Below are 22014 nucleotides of genomic sequence, written 5' to 3'. Positions count from 1 at the left end.
ATGTACAGCATAATAGGAAAAAGAGCTCAAAAACCTATTTACAATCCTTATAAATGTTCATAATACATCTAATACATAATATTAATTAAAGACTCTCTAAAGTCGATGACCTAAAGCAGATTGTGTTTAGGTAATCTGTGTTTATACCTGAAGGGTATAGACATTTTGTTGTAATCACCGAGACTCTTCACAAGTGTGTTAGTATGGTTGTTAGTGATTCTGTCATAGAATCTACTGGTTAGTTTGTTAGTAATGTCTGTAACAAACGGAATATTATATATGGCATGCAGTTTTTTCAAGTTAGTATATATGGCTGTATTATAAATTATTTTTAGGGATGACAATATGTATACTTTTTCGCAATCAATTGGTATAATCAATGTTTAAATGAACTATTTAGAGTGGGAAGTGGAACATATATGCATGTCCATAGGCGTATTTTCACATCGATTAATTCGCTAAAATCAGAAAATTTTACGCAACCATTAGCCGGTGTCCAGTTCGGTACGTTCAGTCTATTTCATTAATTACAGGAGCCATCCGTCCCGCTGGCGTGGAGGGTAAAAGAGGGACGAGAGCAGGGTGTGGGGAGACTGGAGCTTTTGCCTAATTACCCAGTTCACCCACTTAACGGATCGCGTCGACACCCCTGGCCGCAGCATCCAGTGGCCGCCAACCTAGAGCTCGCGGTCCGTCGATTAATAACGGCTTCCGGTCAGATCGTGCCCGCTAATTCCATGATTGATGCGAACGCCGTGCAAGAATGTATCGAGAATTCATTACATCGCCTCCCCCACCCCACTTCGTCCCAACCGTTCTCTTCCTGATTCTCTCGCTTTACCTTTGTGTCAGGGCTGCGAGCTCGAAGTCTTTGAAGGACTTTAGATATATTTATAGGGATCGAAATTGTAGCAGAAGTCTTGTGACGAAGTAAAAGTTGAAGCTGAAATCTAAATTAAAATCAGGCGAATTCAGAGTTCGAATTAATATTGTATGTATGTATGTATGTATATAGAAATCTTGATAAAAAACTATGTTCACCTACATATATACATATATCTGATTTTGATTTATGTACAATGTGTAAAAAAAAATGTATTTCTAAATCCATAAAAATTTACACATCTAAATTCATAGATGTCTTAATGGATAAATTAATTAATTCATTGTTAATTTTGTGCACTTCAGCCCATCGAAATACCGTGATTTGTGTAATAAAAATGCTGCAATGTTTGTAATTAATTGTCTAGGAAGGCGCATTGGCGTCTACCTGTCAGGTCTTCCTGGTATATATCTAAGTAAAAATAAAATAAAATATATACATACATATGTATATTCGGTACCCCGACTTTTCCGCGAGGTCAATAAGCGCCCCGAAATAAGCGCACCGACATTACCGCGCCGCAACAAAACCGCGATAGCCAAAACCGCGATAGACATAGCCGCGCGGCGACATAACCACGCGCCGACAAAACCGCGCTAGCAAAAGCTACTCGGTGACAAAACCGCGCCAGAATCCGCTGTCAGTTTCGAGTTGCGCTCGCATCTGGCACATGGCCGTAGTTTTGAAAAGGTTTGTATGTGCATAAAAAAAGTCAATATGTGCATACTAGACTACAACAAGGGAATAAAATATGGATGAAGATATACAATTAACCCATTTGAACCCAGAGCTCGCGTGAAAACACATGTCCCATGTGCCCAGGACTATTTTTTCGTTTATTTTCCAAAATCTTTGAGTTATTTCATGGGAAATATTTTTTATAGGATAGGGATGGATAATTAATTGATTTTTCAACATTTTTAATTTTTTTCAAGGTGGTGTCGTGAACGACCTTTGGGGCTAATGAAACATGTTTTTTAAAATAAAACAAAAATCACAATGGAGTCACATAATCAGTTTTAATACTTTCTCACTGGTTATTTGTAATTTTATTGTTAAGAAATTTATAAAATTAATTTTAAAAATAACAAACACGCATCTCTTCGATAAAATGATATTTTCAAATCGCATAACATAACACACGTAGGTACATATATTGTGACATATACACATCGTCAACAAAAAAAGGGTGCACCCTTTTAAAAGAAGAAATGTCATAAATGAGATTTTGAGTTCAAAAGTGGTAAAAACAAAATACATGAAGACAAAATAATTAATTATTATGATACGGTACAAAACATTTGTCATGCAATGGAATTTCACAGTTATCACAAGCGGAAAACGTTTTATTTTTACAGTGTCCACAATTTCTCCTTTTCTGTTTGACCAATATCAAATGTCTTCCAACTTCCTTTTGATTTTGATTAACTTTACCGGGTCTGAATGGGACCGACCAATTGTTTTCGTTTTTGACCATAACACTTGCACAACGTCTCTGTTACCTGTCTGATAAACCCTAATTTATCAAATTTACAACCAAAACTTTTGCTAAGAATCCAAGCGTTATTCACAGCTACATCGATGTTCCAAAACAGAATAGGCATGTACCATTTTTTCCCTCTAATACTTATGTTATAGTTAGAAATATGGTTATCCATTTGATCAACCCCACCCATATATTTATTATACATATTTATACTAAATGGTTGATTGATTTCCACCCTACTTTTTTCTTTAACCGAATATCAGTTTCCAGGGGTGGTAATATGTATATATGTATATGGAATCCGGAAGTTGAGACTCGTCCCAATTATCAATTTCTTCCCGTATCTCTGCAGTAGTAAAATTGCATTCTCTGGAAAAAAATATGTGCCATTATCCCAAGGAGTCATATACGACTCCGTCGACTTTGATTTTTTTTTTTCAGGAATATGAGATATATAAACGCAATTTCTCTTATGCATATTATACAATAAGTCCTACTGTATTAGAAACATAAAGATAAATAAAAAATATGTAAAAATAAAAAACTTACGTATGTTTTCTCTTCGACATATCTGCAAGTCGAAAAGCGCTCGATGTTATTCCCTCAAAACTCCAAAAGTAACTGATTTAATTTCGTGTGACTTTCTTAAAATTCATCACCAACATCTAACCAAGCGTAACGAAAGGTTTTACGGCCAGCCTGAGTGATCCCTTTATTTTACGACGCAAAATTGTAAAATGCCGTGAATGACCGCGCTGGCATACATCGAGTAAGTTCATAACTGACCGCGTGGGTTCAAATGGGTTAAGGCAATATACTTGGTATTTTGTTATTGTCTTCAATGTTGTATTATGGTTTAGCATAGTCCAACATGTTTTTATCACCGGATCTACATACGTATGTATATATACATATAGGAATCTACATTTTTAATGAACCGATGAAATAATTTAAATATATATGTGTATATATATATATATATATTTATATATATATATATATATATATATATATATATATATATATATATATATATATATATATATATATATATTTATATATATATTTATATATCTAATTATTACTATGCGATATATCAGATTTATAGTGACTTTAATGGCAATATATATATATATATATATATATATATATATATATATATATATATATATATATATATATATACATATATATATATATATATATATATATATATATATATATATATATATATATATATATAATATATATATATATATATATATATATATATATATATATATATATATATATATATATATATATATATATATATATATATATATCATCATCATCATTTACAGCCATTCGCCATCCACTGCTGGATGAAGGCCTCTCCAACACGCTTCCACTCGTCTCTGTTTTGCGCAACACTCATCCATCTCATTCCGCACATTTTCCTAATTTCGTTCACCCATCTTCCTTGCGGTCTTCCTTTTACTCTTTTGCCTTCTCTCGGGTACCATTCAAGCACTTCTTTTGTCCACCTTTCGTCCATCCTCCTAGCTACGTGACCCGCCCATTGCCATTTCAATCTCTTCACTCTATCCACTATGTCCACTACCCTTGTCATATTTCTCACCCACGTGTTCCGCTTCCTGTCTTTCCTCGTTATGCCAAGCATACAGCGTTCCATACTTCTTTGAGTGCATTGGATTTTATTTTGCATCTTGGCGTTCAGTGTCCAAGTTTCACATCCATACGTCATCACTGGCAAAACGCATTGATCAAAGATCCTTTTCTTCAGGCAGAGTGGCATTTTTGATTTAAAAACAGCATTCATCCGTCCAAATGCACTCCACCCCAATTTCATACGTCTCTTTATCTCTTCATTTTTACTACCAGACATGTCAATTATTTGACCTAAATATAAATAATTATTTACTACTTCTACTGGTTTATCATCTAAGGGGATGCTATCAGGCATGCAATAACTATTGAACATTAGTTTAGTCTTATCTACGTTAATTTTTAATCCTACTTTTCTACTTTCCCTGTCCAGCTGTGTTAGTCTGATAAGTAGGTCAGCTGAATCACGAGCTACTAAAACTATATCGTCTGCGAACCGAAGGTGACTCAAAAAGCGACCATTGATGCTTACTCCGGCTGTATCCCAATCCAATTTCCTGAAAACTCCCTCAAGCACCGCATTGAATAACTTGGGCGAGATTGTATCTCCTTGTCTTACTCCTTTTCCTATGCTAAATCTATCTGTACCTGAAAAAATTTTAACTGAAGCTGTGGCATTCTTATATATTGTAGCTAACAGTCCCACATAGGGTTCCGGCACTCCCTGTGTTTTTAGAGCGTTAAGTACTGCATTATGACTAACTGTATCGAAGGCTTTCTCATAATCGACGAAACCTAGGCACAGTGGCCGTTGATATTCGTTGGCGCGCTCGATTAGTTCGCCAACTACTTGGAGGTGGTCCATTGTGCTGAAATTTGCCCTAAACCCTGCCTGCTCTATAGGTTGGTTCTCGTCGAGGATATTCTTCAGCCTTTCTGTAATAACCTTCGTGAAGAGCTTGTAGACCGCTGAAAGTAGACTAATGGGTCGGTAGTTCTTGATATCGCTTTTGTCGCCTTTTTTGTGTATTAAAATGATAGTTGCGTTATTCCATCCTTCTGGTATAGCTTGGTTCTGGATGCATTTGCTGAAAAGCCTAGCTAAGATATTAATTAGGGGGGGGCCGCCACATTTTAGTAAGTCGATGGGAATATTATCTTCCCCTGGGGTTTTACCATTCTTTGCAGTTTTTAGCGCGGCCTCTACTTCGCTAGGCAATACTGCAGGAACCCTTTGGCCGTGTGTCGATTCCAGAGTGGGGAATTGGCCGTTGTCGTTCTCGTATAGTTTTGCATAGAACGTGTAAACTCTGTCTATGATTTCTTCTCTATTCCTAATTATTACTCCGCTCTCTGATCTGATTGCGATCATTTGGTTTTTGCCTAAGAAAAGATCCTGTTTGCACTTTTTCAGGCTACGGTTATTCTTAATGGTATTTTCTATTAGCTTGCTGTTAAAATCCCTGACATCCCTGACTATTCTCTTCTTAATTTCCTTATTTACTAGATTGTATTCTTGCTTATTATTATCCCTATCTAAATTCCTTTTATGCTTAATTAGGTTTTTTGTTTCCGCTGAAATTTTGCTTAATTTAATCTGTTTCCTGAAACCACCTAATTTCTTACCTGTTGAGGTTAGAACCGAACTAATTACAGTGTTCAATTCCTCGATGTCTGCTTCTGGGTTTAATTTCCCGTATCGATTTCCAAGTTCGAGTTCGAATTCCTTTTTCCTAGACCTTAGTTGAGCGAAATCTGGAGAGTTACTGCATCCTTTTATTAATTTCCTACGTTCGCAATTTATATTAATGGCCATCTTGGCACGGACTAATCTGTGATCGCTGCCTATATCTACTTTACTTAAAACACTAACGTCTTTAACGGAGTGCAGGGCATTTGTTAGGATGAAATCGATCTCGTTTCTGTCTCCTTTAGGACTCTCCCAAGTCCACTTATTGTTGGTGTTTTTCCTGAAAAATGAATTAGTGATGAAGAGCCTGTTGTGTTCTGCGAATTCTATGAGGCGATCGCCTCTGTCGTTTCTTTGGCCGGTACCAAAATTGCCTACTGCTCTTTCTGTGTTTGCCTTTTGTCCTATTTTTGCGTTAAAGTCGCCCATGATTATTTTAAAGTGGTGGCGGCTATTATCGTATGCGCCCTGTAGTTTTTCGTAGAAGTCTTCTATTTCCTCGTCTGGGTGGCTAGATGTGGGGGCGTACACTTGGAAGATTTGACAAGTGTACCTGCTCGAGATTCTTAATACTACATAGCAAATACGTTCCGATATGTCGTTTATTTCTATAATATTTCTTTCTATTCTCTTATTGATAAGAAACCCTACTCCTCCTATTCTACCATTTGGTAGCCCTCTCCAGTAGACCAGTAGAGACAGTTACCACTTTTTAGGATTATTTGGTTTTCCTGTTTTCGTCTTACTTCGCTAAGTCCTACTAAATCCCATTTGATACTTTCTAGTTCATTCTCTAATGCAAGCACACTTCCTTCACTCGATAACGTTCTTACATTGTACGTGGCTAAATACAGGTTTCTATTAGCTAAGCTATCATCCATCGTCACTCTTACCTTGTTGGAGGTTTGGATATTATTTTTCTCGCATTTATCCAAGATGTGTTGAGAAAAAGGCGGTACTTGAGAGAGATTTCCATTCAAGGAGTGAGTTCTTACCGCCATAAACTCTTCTCTGTGGTCAGCTTTGACATATAGTCATCCTAGGTATCACTTGGATCACTTATGAGTTATTACATGCCATTTAACAGGGTTACTTTGTAAGTGAAAGTAGTTAGTTATGATAATAATAGATTAGCAATTGTTATACTACTTTTTTACAGATCTTTATCGTGAGACGCCTCTTTGGAGACAACGGATTTATATATGTGAGTGCGGTTTGCAATTTAATATTTTAATAATAACTTTAGTAAAGTATATAAAATTACACGAATTACTTTAATATAATTTAAATATGAAAAAGAACTGATAGACAGTTGGGAAACACCGTTTCTGTTTGCTATTATTCTATTAAGTAAAGTTCGTTAAAGATTTTTGGCTGGAAGCAATTATGTGGAAGATTTATTGCTTCTGTGGGACCGACTTGGCTGGCGAAGGACCCTTTTTTTGTATTCAGGTAGGGAGATGTATCTCGTTTGACACCGATTTGACACAAAAATTAGCACAAAATTTTTCGAAATAACTGATATAAAACCGCTTTTTACGACCGATTTGCTGTTTATTTTTACACTTAAATTATACTAGGATGCAATTAGTAAAATAAGTGATTAGATGGTTAAGTTAAATTTCGTGCAATAGCCGGGTTTAAGCGAGTAATAGCGGGAGGAACGCAGAAGCACGTCCTCCTCACATGACACGAAAGACCGAACTCATATATATATATATATATATATATATATATATATATATATATATATATATATATATATATATATATATATATATATATAGTGATCCCTTTATTTTACGACGCAAAATTGTAAAATGCCGTGAATGACCGCGCTGGCATACATCGAGTAAGTTCATAACTGACCGTGTGGGTTCAAATGGGTTAAGGCAATATACTTGGTATTTTGTTATTGTCTTCAATGTTGTATTATGGTTTAGCATAGTCCAACATGTTTTTATCACCGGATCTACATACGTATGTATATATACATATAGGAATCTACATTTTTAATGAACCGATGAAATAATTTAAATATATATGTGTATATATATATATATATATTTATATATATATATATATATATATATATATATATATATATATATATATATATATATATTTATATATATATATATATATTTATATATATATTTATATATCTAATTATTACTATGCGATATATCAGATTTATAGTGACTTTAATGGCAATATATATATATATATATATATATATATATATATATATATATATATATATATACATATATATATATATATATATATATATATATATATATATATATATATATATATATATATATATATATATATATATATATATATATATATATATATATATATATATATATATATATATATATATATATATATATATATATATATATATATATATATATATATATATATATATATATATATATATATATATATATATATATATATATATATATATATATATATATATATATATATATATATATATATATATATATATATATATATATATATATATATATATATATATATATATATATATATATATATATATATATATATATATATATATATATATATATATATATATATATATATATATATATATATATATATATATATATATATATATATATATATATATATATATATATATATATATATATATATATATATATATATATATATATATATATATATACACCAGCAGTCACATAAAACGGAACGCTTGTGAATTTTACGACTTCGAGGCCATTAAAGGATTATCCCTTTATGTGTAGGGTTTTTAACGACCAAATATTCTAAATATGATTGTTTTCTAAGATTTGAGTTCATTTTAGTGTGGGTTTTCGAGGAGAAAGCATCAAATTTGAATTTTAACACGTCAACATGAAAAAACGAGCTCAGTTATCATTGCAGAAGAGTGTAAAAATCGCGACATTGGCGAGTTCAGAATTTTCCTTTCGGTCAATTTACAAGAAAATGGGATGTTCTATATCGACTGTTTCGAGAATACTGGAAAAAAAAAGATAATCTGGAAGTTTTGATCGTAAGAAGGGGACCGGACTGAAAAGATGCACATCGAAGAGGCAAGACCGTGTAATAACCAGATTATCTTTACAGCAGCGATTCAAAACTGCTTTAGAAATAAGAACAGATGTATCTTCACAATTTTCCATGGAAATCAGCGACTCAACAGTAAGAAGCTGGACTGTACTTTCGAAAAACTGCAAAAAAACCACTACTAACCAAGAGAATGAAAAACAATCGATTGGAATGGGCGAAAGCACATGAAAATTGGAGTCCATCAGATTGGCAACGAGTGATACTTTCCCACGAATCAAAGTTTAACCTCTATAGTCCTGATGGTTTTCCGTATGTCCGAAGGAAAGTTGGCGAAAGGTATAGTGAAAATTGTACCCTTAAAACTGTTAAGCATCCTCTAAGTCAAATGGTCTGGGGATGCTTTTCGTACCATAACATTGGACAATTGGAGTTTCTACAAGGTGCCATCGATGGAAAAAAATATAAAAAAATTTTAGAAGAAAGCTTTGTCCCATCGATGGAAAACCACCTTTCATATTCCGATGATATAATTTTTCAAGATGACTCTGCCCATTGTCATCGAGCTAAATTGATGAGTATTCATTTTATTTGATAGCATTGAATATAAATTATAAAATTTCAATCAAAAAACTGAAATTTTTTTTTTACTTTTTTTTAGGTTCGGGACTATTTACGAGAAATGGGTATAAAGACACTACCATGGCCTGGCAATAGTCCCGATTTAAATCCAATCGAAAATTTATGGATGTGTATCAAGTACAGGATAAGTAAGAACAATGTTACTACTCTTAAATCGTTGAAAGAAATAATAGAAAAGATATGGTACGAAGACCTCCCAATCGAAAATTTAAAAACTTTAGTAGATTCTATGCCAAACCGAACAAAAGAAGTTATAAAATCGAAAGGAGCCGCTACAAAATATTAATTTCTTTTTTATAAGTTGTAAATAATAATATGTGACTGTAATAAAATTAAAAATGTATATGTATAGTGCTATTTTCATTTCAAATTTCATTTAACCGTGAAGTCAACGCACGGTCGTAAAATCTGCCCTCCATTAAATTTCTCCCCAACTCATTTTTATCACCTTTTTTTTTCACGTTTGGAGTTACACGAATGCACTATGGTACAACCTATCATTTAAATGACTTTCGGTTTTGGTTTTATATAAGATTACCGAAATTTCACGCAAAAACATGTTTCGCTTAAGCGTTCCGTTTTATGTGACTGCTGCTGTATATATATATATATATATATATATATATATATATATATATATATATATAATATACATACCACCGAGCCATACTGCTGGCTAATATGTAATACGTACATACATAGTTAGAATGACGCTTTCTAATAATAATGAATTGGACTAATCCGCAATCCAGAGGACTATTTTTGATTCCATTGATTTTCATGAAGAAAATGTACAATATAATGGTGTCAAAGTTGAAGTAAATGAATCATTGTAATACAAAAAATATGATAGTTTCATTTTCGCAATAAATCGCTCGACAGTTTTAAGCTTAAGCACTGTGAGTCACTTCCATTGATATTTTTTTAAAGTTAAATTTATAATTGAAGTTGATTGTAAAGCTAATCGTTTTTCAATATTCAGAGTTGGAGTGTATGAGTACTTCTAATGAATCAGAGCCAAAACTGAAGTTGAAATCGGTATTGTATAGTGTTGAAATAATGAATTATGGCTATTTTTGTTTTTGTATTGGAAGAGTTGGAGTCGTACTCAAAGTCGGAGTCAATTTCTCAGCCCTGTTATGGTTCATGGGTTGGGGTTTTCAACGCCTTCGCTAAAATTAGCGATTTTCTCCCAAAGCCAAAACTAAGTGGATAGACGTACATAGCAGACTTATTGCGTACAAACCATTAATTCTACAAAAAGAAATCTGAGCAGGGAAATTCAATCAATGTCCAATTTCCGCATAAGAATTCCTATTTATACTCGTAATACTGAGTTAGTTGTTAGTTCGAATGAGAAAAACTTTAATTACTATTCGATAAAATACTATTTTCCCAATTGTTTTATACGTTTATATGTATGACATAATGAGTAAAGTTGACGTTCATAGTTTTTTTTTTAATTATTCAACGTCGTTTATTTCATACTGTTTATACTCCGTCTTAGCTACGACATCTTTTAACCCATAAGGAGTACACTTTAGTTAAATAAAGCGAAAAAAGGGACGACTATTATGGTCGACCTAATTTTCAATATCATTTCAATGATACCTATGTATACATATTCTATGTATACATAGGTATCATTATTTCGGATGCTTATTTTGGTGCGCACGTAATGTTAGTAAAATTCAAATGTATTAAGCCAAAGTTTGTTTTCAGTTTGATTGATGTGTTTTCGTTTATTTTAATAACATATTGAAACTTCCAATAAACAAAAGATTTTAAAATACTTTCAAGAATCTATGTTAGAACTTTGACATTAATTGAGATTGATGATATTCCTTTAAAAATTACCCTTTGTTTATGTCCAATAATGCTATACAAATTTATATGCCAACGTCAAAATTTAAATCTAGTAGGTATATTAAGTTTATTTTCAATAGTTTATCAATGCTTTTAAGTATGATTACATACACATTTATGTCACCTTGATTGTATCATATATTAGAAACCAGGCATTCAAGACTTAACGAATAAAATCTTGAACATATACATATGTATGTATATATTTTATATGTATGGTATTTTTTTTTTTGCAAATACAGGATTTATTTATAATCTGAAAATATATTATTTTTCAATAATATGTATGTATGTACGTCGGGGTGCATCGAAAACAGCGAATTTTGGAATTTTAAACGCCTCTAGTTGGCAAAGTTATGTATCATGAGGAATCCGTAAAAAATAATATGAAAAATTCTATAATCATCGATTATGGTCTGGGGACTGGCCAAATACTGTCATTTAAGGTACGCCTGACAAAGTTTCAGGCTTAAATTTTTAACTTTAAACTTTTTTTATCGTACCTTTATAATGTGACGAAACTTCACATATGATGTTTTTTTAATGTAAAATTATTCCATTTATACGATGAGGTGAATCGAAAAATATAAACTACTAAAACTGAGCTTAAATTAAAAAAAAAACCTTTGAAAATCGGTAAAATTTTCAATTTTCACAAAATTAAATGGACCGGTGGCAGTGTAAATATATTTTTAAGAATATATTCCCCAGGATACAGAACACATTTCCTAACTAGAAGTGTTTTCAAATTCTAAAATTCTTTGTTTTCGATGTACTCTAATGCAGTGCTTCCCAAATTGGGGGGTCGCGACCCCCTGGGGCGCCGTAGGATTTCTCGCGGGGGCCGCGAAAATATTCAATAGCAATTACGAATATTCATTTATGAATATTTTTCCACATTACATATTTAGGGAATGTATATATTTAATGAAATATTTCCCAAACTTGAATGAGGATGAAATGAACAATTGGATAATAACACCATTTGCCAAGTCCTTAAAATATGATCATATTACGTGGACAGCCCAAGAAGAGTTGATCGATATCAGATCAAATAATTTGCTTGATGTGGAATTAAATAAAAAAAATATTTCAAAATTTTGGTTAAGGTGACAGAATTAATATCCTGCTATTGGAAAAGAAGCCCTGGTAACTCTTATTCCTTTCGCAACTACGTACCTATGCGAAACAGCATTTTCGTCATTACTTATATTAAAAAATAAGCAAAGGTCATGCCTTTCCACGGAGACTGGAAGATTCTGACATTGAACACGATATCGATTTGCTATGTAAAAACATGCGACCTCATCTATCGTATTAAATTGTTTCATGTGTGTATAGTTTTTATTTAAAAAAAAATGTTTTTAGCTAGTTCTTATAATTTTGTGCTGAATATAAATATGTGTTTTATAATTGTAATAATTACTGTCAAATAAACCTTTTAACTAGAAAAAAAAAATTTTTTAGGGGCCGGGAATTAATTCTTTCAGATTTAGGGGGTCGTGACATGAAAGTAATTGGGAAGCGCTGCTCTAATGTACGCTCTAAAACATTTAGATACCACACATGCATATATACATACATATATATATGGATATGCATACCATATATTAATAAATCGTAAAGGAAAAAATTATGTCTATTTTTTCAACGCTTTAGCGTTGCATGTATGTATGTATGTGTGTACATATGAATGTTGATGTTTTGATTAAATTTATTTCCGCAGTAAATCATATCCTTAATTACATTTGAATTCCCATTAGCATATCTTTCGGAGAAATCAATAGCTGCGGAAAAATTATACGGCCATTTACATGCAAATAAACCTCGAAAACTATACGTAGTGATATTTCTCATATACTTACACCTCTTTCACCCACATAAAGCACTGAAGGAAACTCATTAATCAAAGCGAAATAAATAACACACACAGACTAACGACCCTATAATACCACCGGAGTGCGTAACAAATACTTATAAAATAATTTTAATATAATAATTGGAGTGTTTCAACACTCCTTGCCTCGCAAGTTCGCGCCTCGCCGCAACTTATGGGGTTTTTCATCGTTTTACTGCAGCTTCCAGGGCGGTGAGAAACTGGCTGTGGGCGATGATGATGGAATGTGTGCAGAAGGAGATTGCTTTGTTATCCTTTGTTCGAAATTCCCAGCAGGACAATCCGGACTGGCTGGCGGTCGGCTCGGTTCCCCCGAAAGCTCGTAAACAAAGAGAAATAAAAGCTCCTTGGTTCTAGGGAGCTTTTCCGAGGCGCGTCTGCCGGTCCGGCGACAACAATGCCGAGTCGAGCTTTCGCGCGTGAAAGCTCCGATATTGAGAGATATGATAATGAGACGTCCGAGGGCCACTTTTCCCCCTCTTGGTGTATACGAGCCCTACTGAACACTTTGGTGTCAGCGTTTTGTATCGTGTAACAATGTTAAGGGGACGCTAAGGATAAAATTGAGTTGTAATCATAATTTGAATCTATAACTCAATTAATTATTATTATTTGAATTTTTTCGAAATAAAATGGGTTCAATGGATAAACTCGTTTACTTTAATAATATTAATTGTGAATTGTATATTAATCAATGTTACTATCTCCAAAATATACAGACACACATACCGGCTCATATACATATGTATAAGTCATATCCCTTGGGTCTATCGGCTTTCCCGCCTCCCCCAAGTATGTTAAATAAATAAAGAAACATGTTCATCCGCATTAAAATAAGCGGATATCTATATAAATTATATTGATAAGCTTGTGATGTGTTCGGAAATGCTTCGTATGAACTTTTGTTGGATTGATATACGGAAATACGGATACTGTCCTACGTATACATATGTATTACATATAAAATGTTTATGAATAAAATTTCTGTGAAACGTGTGCAGGCTAAAGCAACGTGCCATTGTACAGATAGAATAAAGGAGACAGATAACGGAAAAAGGATAATTGATTGAAATGAACCGGAAAGAGTTAAACGAACCATTTTATACATTCAAAATTTATGCGTACAACGATGACTACCTACCGTATTTTTTCCCTTTTGATTTTGCGTAGATATATTCGTATATATCATATCGACAGAACTCCCGTTTGATCGAGAAATATCTGATGTGAAAATATATACGTATATTTTCGATGTTGAATTTGAAATACAAATGTACTTACTGACACGTACATATATGATATTGAACAATGGTCGAGGATTTCGCTACGAAGTCGAGCACGGATCTGCTTCAAATTTTGCCGTCTGAATCTGAATATTATCCTCGTTTATGTATTATGGACGACGTTTTGAGAAGCACTGTCCCAGATGTTCCCCGTCGGACTCTCGACGCCTCGGCATTAATATCAGTAATGGCAAATGCAGCGAGCATAACAACTTGGCACAACTCGAATCGGTACCGTTGAGCAGAGATAGCAGAAGTAGTTATTCCTTGCAGATTAATATTGCGAATCCCGGCTTCGGTACGTGCTGGGCACATGTTTTCTTCTGTTAAAACTTACCCCACTTGTGGTTTATGTACACCGTGGAAATATGAGAAGCTGTATACGTATGTATGTACTTATCGGTGGTTCTCGGCTCGAGTTTGCCAAGCGGAAGATTTCCCCGTGGCACTGTTGCACGTACCGGCCGCAAAAATGAAGTGCACTGTGCACTTTAAAAATAAGCTTGGAGGAACGAGGGGGCTAAAAACGTGGAAAAAAGAAAAGGAGCAGGTGTTGGAATACTGTTGTAGGTGCTTTCGAGACCGAACTGATGAATATTGAACTATTCTCGGCGGTGCTTTTGTTCGAAAAGTTTACGGTGTCGTAGTCGCGTTGTTAGGCTACATTGTAAATGCGATGATTTGATGAAAAAATCGCGGTGGTTGTGAATATTTCATGCCATTTCCAAACAACACTCAAGAATGACGGAACTGATGCGAAATATAGAATGACATATTAAACGCACAAAGTGGAAACGCTTTTTAGATAGTAGAGGAAAACTCATCTTTGTAACTATATAAGTGATAAATGTCATAAGATGAAAATATTTTGATGTCAACTAATATTTTTATGTAATGGAATATATACTCATATAAGGTAAATTAACATTAAATAAATAAACTCAAAGTAAATTAACACTTGCCTTATTGTGCTGAAAAATCCGCTAGCCATGGTGCTGGACGCAAAGCGTCCAGTTAAAAATGTGTGTTTTTGATTAATGCAAAATCAAGGAGGTTAATTAGCTATAAAAATAATTTCATTATGTATTGAATTTTGAATAATATACCTATAAAATAAGAAATTAAAAAATAGCGAATGAATCACAACCGTCATTCCAAGGTGGATATCATTCTCATACTGGCCATTGAGCGCAGCGTACTGAATTCCTCTTCTCACTCACATCTGTGAGGTACGTGTACAAGGGACTCCCTGCGAAAATATTTATTTCTGTTGATATTGATCATTTTTTTTTATTTCGTAGTGAAATAATTCAAATCATAGAGGTTTTCATTCAGTTTATTTGATGGAGGTTTCATTCTGTATATTCAGTATACTTATAGAGGTTTTAATTCAGTGCAGTATATTTGGAGATATTAAATTAAATATAAGTCCTGGTCACTCGATATCCATTATAGTGCGGAAAGTGTTAACCAACCCCTAAGAGGAAATATTGAATCTTCTCTGTCGTCTGCAAAATGAAAGCAGAATAATTCGATTTGAATAGGATTAAATGATAATGGTGGATTGACATGGCCAACTCGTGAAGATGGATGCTCTATCTCATCTTAAAGTTGTTCTCGAGTTCATTTATCTCGGATCAACACTGTTGGATGAAGGTGGGTGTGAGACTGAAATAAAAAGGCGGTTGGTCTCCTCGATATTTCTATATAGAGTAGAGACATGGATGGTGTAAGCTCGAGAAAGGTAGAATTTATTGACACTTTTGAGATGTGGTGTTGGAGATGGATGCTTATAATCTTTCGAACATCAAGAAGAATCAATGCTTATATGCTGCAAGAGTTCTTGTGCAAGTCTGTCTTGTGTTCCTATACCATTTAAACAATTGCGATGAAACTTACAGGAGTTATTATGTGTAGTCCGCGATGGTTTCTGTAAAAAAAATCGCCCAAAAACGGGAACGGAAACGGGAAAAATGGGAATGAGTGGCATTTGCAACGCAATAATTTCAAATGTTTTTGCGTCTCCATCTGCGTTGTTAGGGTAAAATAATAAAAAAAAAAACAATTAAATAATTTACAATGTGTTCACTGCCTGCATTTTTCCGACAAATTATCATTACTGTAATTTAATTTGATTATTAAGTGTTAATTTGAAATTGGAACATTTACTTATCAAAACACATCGAGAAACGGGAACGGGAATGGGAATTGCATGCGTTATTGTGGCATAGCAACGCATGCCGGGTTCAGCTAGTAGATATTAAAAATTTGGTATAAGTTGTGAACGGGTGGGAAGTAGAATAAAGGTTATGCCAAATGATCCAATATTGAATAGCGAATCTCGAGAAAATGTATGAAATGCAGCTAAATAATTGGTCAATAATATTGAAAATGTAACGACTTATAATTAAGAATTGGTATTATCATGATGAAATGAAAAAATAATTAAACATCTATAGAATATTTACATTTATTTCAATTAAAAATAATATACATATGTATGTATGTAGTTTGCACAATAAATAGGATATATTTTATACATTTATGTATCAACAACGACAGGCAGTTGGATAGTTTTACGTCGTTGCGCTTCAGAATTTATAGGCAAAGCTTCGTCTTTCAAAGATTTAAAGTGAAAATCTCCAATGTCTAACGCTTTCCATACTTGACGAAAATAAAACATCGCCTCATAAATATTCATTAGCGTTATCACGTGTAAATTAACTAAACGAAAAACGACAAAAAAAATCAGTGCATGTAGAATACATATAAATCCCATAGAACACTTCTAGTTTTTTTTTTAATTTAATAAATGTAATTATAATGTACGCGTGTATATTGAGTGCAGTTTCAAAGTCGTGTTTTTCGCGTATGTAAGCTTTCATAAAGTGTGAGGGTGGTTTTTTTTTCAACATAAATCAAATGAATTTTTTTACACAGAAGTATACATATACAGATAGATTTAAAAATAAAGTTTAGTTTTAGTTTATTAAATCAATCTACGAAGGGAAAAAATCTGCCCAGCCGACTAACATTATCCATCTTAGACAAAGTATACTTAATATTAATTTTTTTGATGTCGATATGGTAACCCTACCTGTGAAAGAAAAAAATTAGATTAATTCCTTAACGTTGTATCGTTTATTCTATGCTTGTAAAATCGATATGTACTCATATTATTGTAAGTAGAATTTATCAAAACTATAAAAAATCTATTGAAAAATTGATTTTATTTTATTTTTATTTAAATATTTAAATTTTTTTTAATAAACATATATGAAAATATTATTTTAAAAACTTATCATTATAATTGAAAATGCACTCACTTGCCGAATTCTGCCACTTCAGCTTTTGATTGCGCAGGGGTTGCGATTCTCCCATGGTAGCCGTTCCTGTAACAGATCTGGCTGATGAAGGAACTGACATCAGCGTAGCCAGACATTTCAGTTTCAGGACGAGCCCTCCGGAAAAGTGTTTTTTATTCAGCACGAGCTTGAGCTGTGCCACGCTCACGAAAAGTTCATTTTCCACAGGCATAACCAAACGAGACACGTTCTTTTCGTCCACCTATAAAATTTTCATATTATTTCTTCAATAAATTAATCGCCAACGACAACAAAGCTATAGTGGGCACGCAAAGGGTCAACAATACTAATAGAGGCATCGCAAATACACGATGAGGGTCGACGATATAAATGAGGGTTTATTATACCGTCGAGAATACCTCAAATATTCGGGACCGATTCGAAATTACCCGATGGTGCTTGACCTACTCACACAGGCTTTGCCCACCGTCCAAGTTCTTATATTCAATTAATATATTTGCCTTTGTGTTCAACTATTTCATATATACAATGCAAAAGGTGGAGAGGGAGGGGTTTGTTTTGTAAAATGTACCTGTTTATGGATGTATTGTGCGCGCGTTTATATTGTATAAGTGTGTTGGAAAATCGTCCAAATATGATGGATGAAGAGAGAAGATTTGTTTTCTTATCGGTCGATTTCAGGAAGGGTATGTCGAAAAGAAAACTGAAGAAAGCTTTCCGCCTTTGAAAATATATATCTTCACGATAGAAAAAAATACATAGGTGAATTTATTCGCGAACGAAAATAAAACGCAACAAATGGACAAAAACATATTCGAGGGTATATTCGAATTTCGACCGAATCTCGCATTAGATAAAAATCAAATCTATGTAATAAATCTGTAACGATTGAAGTTTGTGGAGTTATAACGCTTTCGCTTTGAAGGTCGTAATATTGAGAAATGCGTGTGAAAATAGGAAATTTATTGCTCATGTATGAAATAATAGTGAACTGTGTTTCATTTTTGCCTGCAGGTATTTCGGAAAATTTTCTTAGATTTTTATCATTAAATTTTGTACCATATTATTTAATAATAAGTGTGCTAATAAGATTTTTTACTGTTGACCAATTTTTATGAGAATTTCATACCATACATTACAAAAATACAAAAATATTCATATGTTATTCTTGATAGGTGTAATATATTTAATTTAATAAATTATAAACGGCCCGAACTTACATAATTGGCCAGTAGTCTTAAATGCTTATGATTATTTGTGTACGTACATCATCAATAGGTTAGTATTTTAATTAAATTATCAGTTTTTTTAAATGTAATTTGATATATGAAGTTCTATAATGCTATTACGTGTAATGAAATGATTTTTTTCTTTTGACACGTGAGTGATTTTTTACTTTTATAATTCAATAAAAGTATTTGTTATCAGGGCTGCGGAGTCGAAGCATTTCAAGCGGAGTCGTAAAAAATTAACCGACTCCTTTTAGTAAATTCTATAATTAATAGTTTTATAGTATGTATCAACTGCGTAGATGCGACTAATATATTTAAATTTAATAATTTCTTTATTAAAATCATGAATTTAAATTATATTGTAAATAAAATCGTTGAATTGCAGCTATTTTGATGTGATGTGGCCAAAACCGATTATTTCCTCCGTCTCATACTTTTTTATCAAATTGATTTGTTTGTTTATGAAATTCATACACATACACTATGGACTTACTTAAATTTTATTTATACGTATTTCAATACCAAATTACTCAAAAACAAATTACTTTAATTTTTTATATTTTGAAAATCCCTTTTATTTTTACTAAAAATTGTATACGTTACTTAAATCATTCAAGTTGGAGTCGGAATCGTAGTTGAATAATAAGATAAAGTCAGTGTCGGAGTCGGAGAAGTCTGTAAATTTTGAACCGTCTCCACAGCTTTGGCTTTTATCCAATCTGATAAATTAATTGACCAAATTTATACACAGTTATTATTTAATTTAAATTTTACTGACCAAAATTTTGATCGCTATTCAATCGATTGCCGAAATAATGCCGTTTTCTTTATATCCACTTTATTTAGAATTTTTATTTTAATCTTACTGTTAAGTTTAATGTTTCTAGTTGGGATGTTGAATGTATAATATAAAATGAAACCGTTGAAAAAGTCCGATCATATGATTATAAATCTTTAAATACTATTAAATATCTAAACTATGTACAAATAAAATGAAAATATATTTCTTAATAACAGTCTTTAATATAAATTTTTAAGTATGTACATATGTTTGTAGACGGCAAAATACCTTTCTTATTGTATAATTTGGATATGTATTTCAAACGAACTCACTTCTTCGTTATTTATGTATAAATTAATTCTGGCAGGCGGTAGAGAAGCCGACGTTCTACAAGTAACGTCGAACGATTCTCCAGTATTGTAAGCTCCTCGAAAGCCTTCCAGCACTGGCTCTCCGGCAGGCAGTGCTGTAAAATAACATCAGAAAATAAATAATGTAGTGAAGCCAAAACTCCGAGTCAAGTAGCAGTAGTAAGTAGTGCGAAATCAAATGCGGAATGTGTGCGACCGCTCGTCGAGAATGCAAAACTTTTAATTGAAACATTTGTAAATCCGTAATAAACTCGCAACGAACGCGAACGGGGTCCTCATATGCTAAAAGTTTTAGAATTTCAGACTGTGACTTTGACTACCGTTGGTGCTTAAAGTACTATACCTGACCTGCCACAGACATGTTTTTCGTGTTCATGTACGTCCTAAATGTGGGGGCTTCCGTGGACACCTCGCATGTATAAGCCCCAGATGCAGCTGGAGACATATGATCCAGGACCACGTTGCATTTTGATCTGGAGCAGTCGGCTGCTGCATCGTCGTCTTGTTTCACTGTGAAGCCATTCTGGGCGAATGTCATCACACTTGGCTGTTGAAAAGATGCACCATTTAAGATAATGAATCGTGTTGAAAGTCAGAAGATAATTCTGTCGTAGGTGACCTTAAGAATATATGCACGTCACAATTATGTAGATCAAAACGCGATTTTGATGTTTTTATAATCGATATAAAATATAGAAATGTATGAAATTGGGATGGAGAGCATAAAAACCGTTTTTGAATAAAAAATGCCACTTTGTGATGACATATGGATATGAAACTTGGACATAGAACGCCAAAATGTTGCACAAAGTCCAATGCACTCAAATAATTATAAAATGCTGTATATTCGGCATAATCGGGAGATGACATTAAGGAATAAGTGGGTGAGATGAGTGACATGGATAGTGGATATAGTGGAGATGGCAAAGGACGAAAGGTGGACAAAAGAAGTGCTTGAATGGCACCCGAGAGAATGAAAAACGGGTGCGAGAAATTTCATAAGGAAGATGGGTGGTAATCTAATTTAATAATTAGAAAAATGTGTGGGATGAGATGGATGAGAGTTGTCCAAATGAGATATAAATGGAAGCGTGTTAGAGAGACCTTCATTCAGCAGTGAATGGCTATAAATGATGAAAAGAAAATAATTTTATTGACATAGACTTTTTGTTTTACAAAAAAGATTCATTATTGTTTGTACCATTCAATTTATTCAAATTCAACCTAATAATTTACATATTTAATGCTAAACATATTTATTATTTCTGATCACATTGCTTCGTGTTCTAGGTGCAAAGATAAGCCCTCCTCTATTTTCCCCCATTTGTATTGTTTCTAGTTATTCATTACAGTATGATTAAGAAATGGTCTTAAGGTCGCTTACTTAAGTCACATGCATATCTTTTGCTATGTTATTACATATACAATGGAGATACCAATTTAAAATGAATGAGCTTGATTCTGAATTGGTTTCATAAAAAAATATGTATATAAAATAATGCATTCACCTTATGATTGGGCATGAATCTGTAAAACTCCTGATCGTCTTTGTACCACTTTACTGAGAAAATAACATCTTGGTCGGTGTTGTACGTGCAAGATAAACGGGCCGGTCTGCGAAGATCGGCCACTGATGGCACGTCGAATCCCACAATCTTCAAACATGTGCTTCCACCTTGATTTTCGGATTTAAACAGTCTATAAGTATGCAGTTATGTCGAAAAAATTGTCTCAGTCTTGTATATGAATTTTCTTACCGATTAGTATGACCAGAGTGTAGGCGGAGACTACGGCACTCAGCTGCCGTACGATTGACCTCATATTTGGTGAGGTCAATGTCAAAAATGTGTCACTTTTGAAGATCA

General features: G+C 33.1%; 1 protein-coding gene across 1 annotated transcript; it reads right to left on the bottom strand.

The window, feature by feature from the left end:
* Nucleotides 1-17337: 17337 nt before the first annotated feature.
* Nucleotides 17338-21772, bottom strand: LOC143914767 (uncharacterized). The gene is made up of 5 exons (XM_077435105.1): nucleotides 21658-21772; nucleotides 20498-20696; nucleotides 20111-20244; nucleotides 17766-18006; nucleotides 17338-17536 (listed from the first exon to the last, which is right to left on the bottom strand). The coding sequence occupies exons 1-5, from the start codon at nucleotides 21670-21672 to the stop codon at nucleotides 17439-17441; spliced, it is 687 nt and encodes a 228-aa protein (XP_077291231.1). The 5' UTR covers nucleotides 21673-21772; the 3' UTR covers nucleotides 17338-17438.
* Nucleotides 21773-22014: the final 242 nt, after the last annotated feature.

This window comes from Arctopsyche grandis, chromosome 7, assembly GCF_051622035.1.
Source record: "Arctopsyche grandis isolate Sample6627 chromosome 7, ASM5162203v2, whole genome shotgun sequence".
Classification (NCBI taxonomy): domain Eukaryota; kingdom Metazoa; phylum Arthropoda; class Insecta; order Trichoptera; family Hydropsychidae; genus Arctopsyche; species Arctopsyche grandis.
Note: the sequence above shows the minus strand (reverse complement) of the source record. Positions and strands in the feature narration are given on the sequence as shown.

Bases quoted from the DNA above. Each gene is read 5' to 3' on its own strand.
- LOC143914767 (XM_077435105.1), bottom strand. The intron at 20,245-20,497 runs GTCAGGTATAGT...GTTATTTTACAG, and splicing joins GAAAAACATGTCTGTGGCAG to CACTGCCTGCCGGAGAGCCA. The intron at 18,007-20,110 runs GTGAGTTCGTTT...AAAATTTTATAG, and splicing joins TATACATAAATAACGAAGAA to GTGGACGAAAAGAACGTGTC.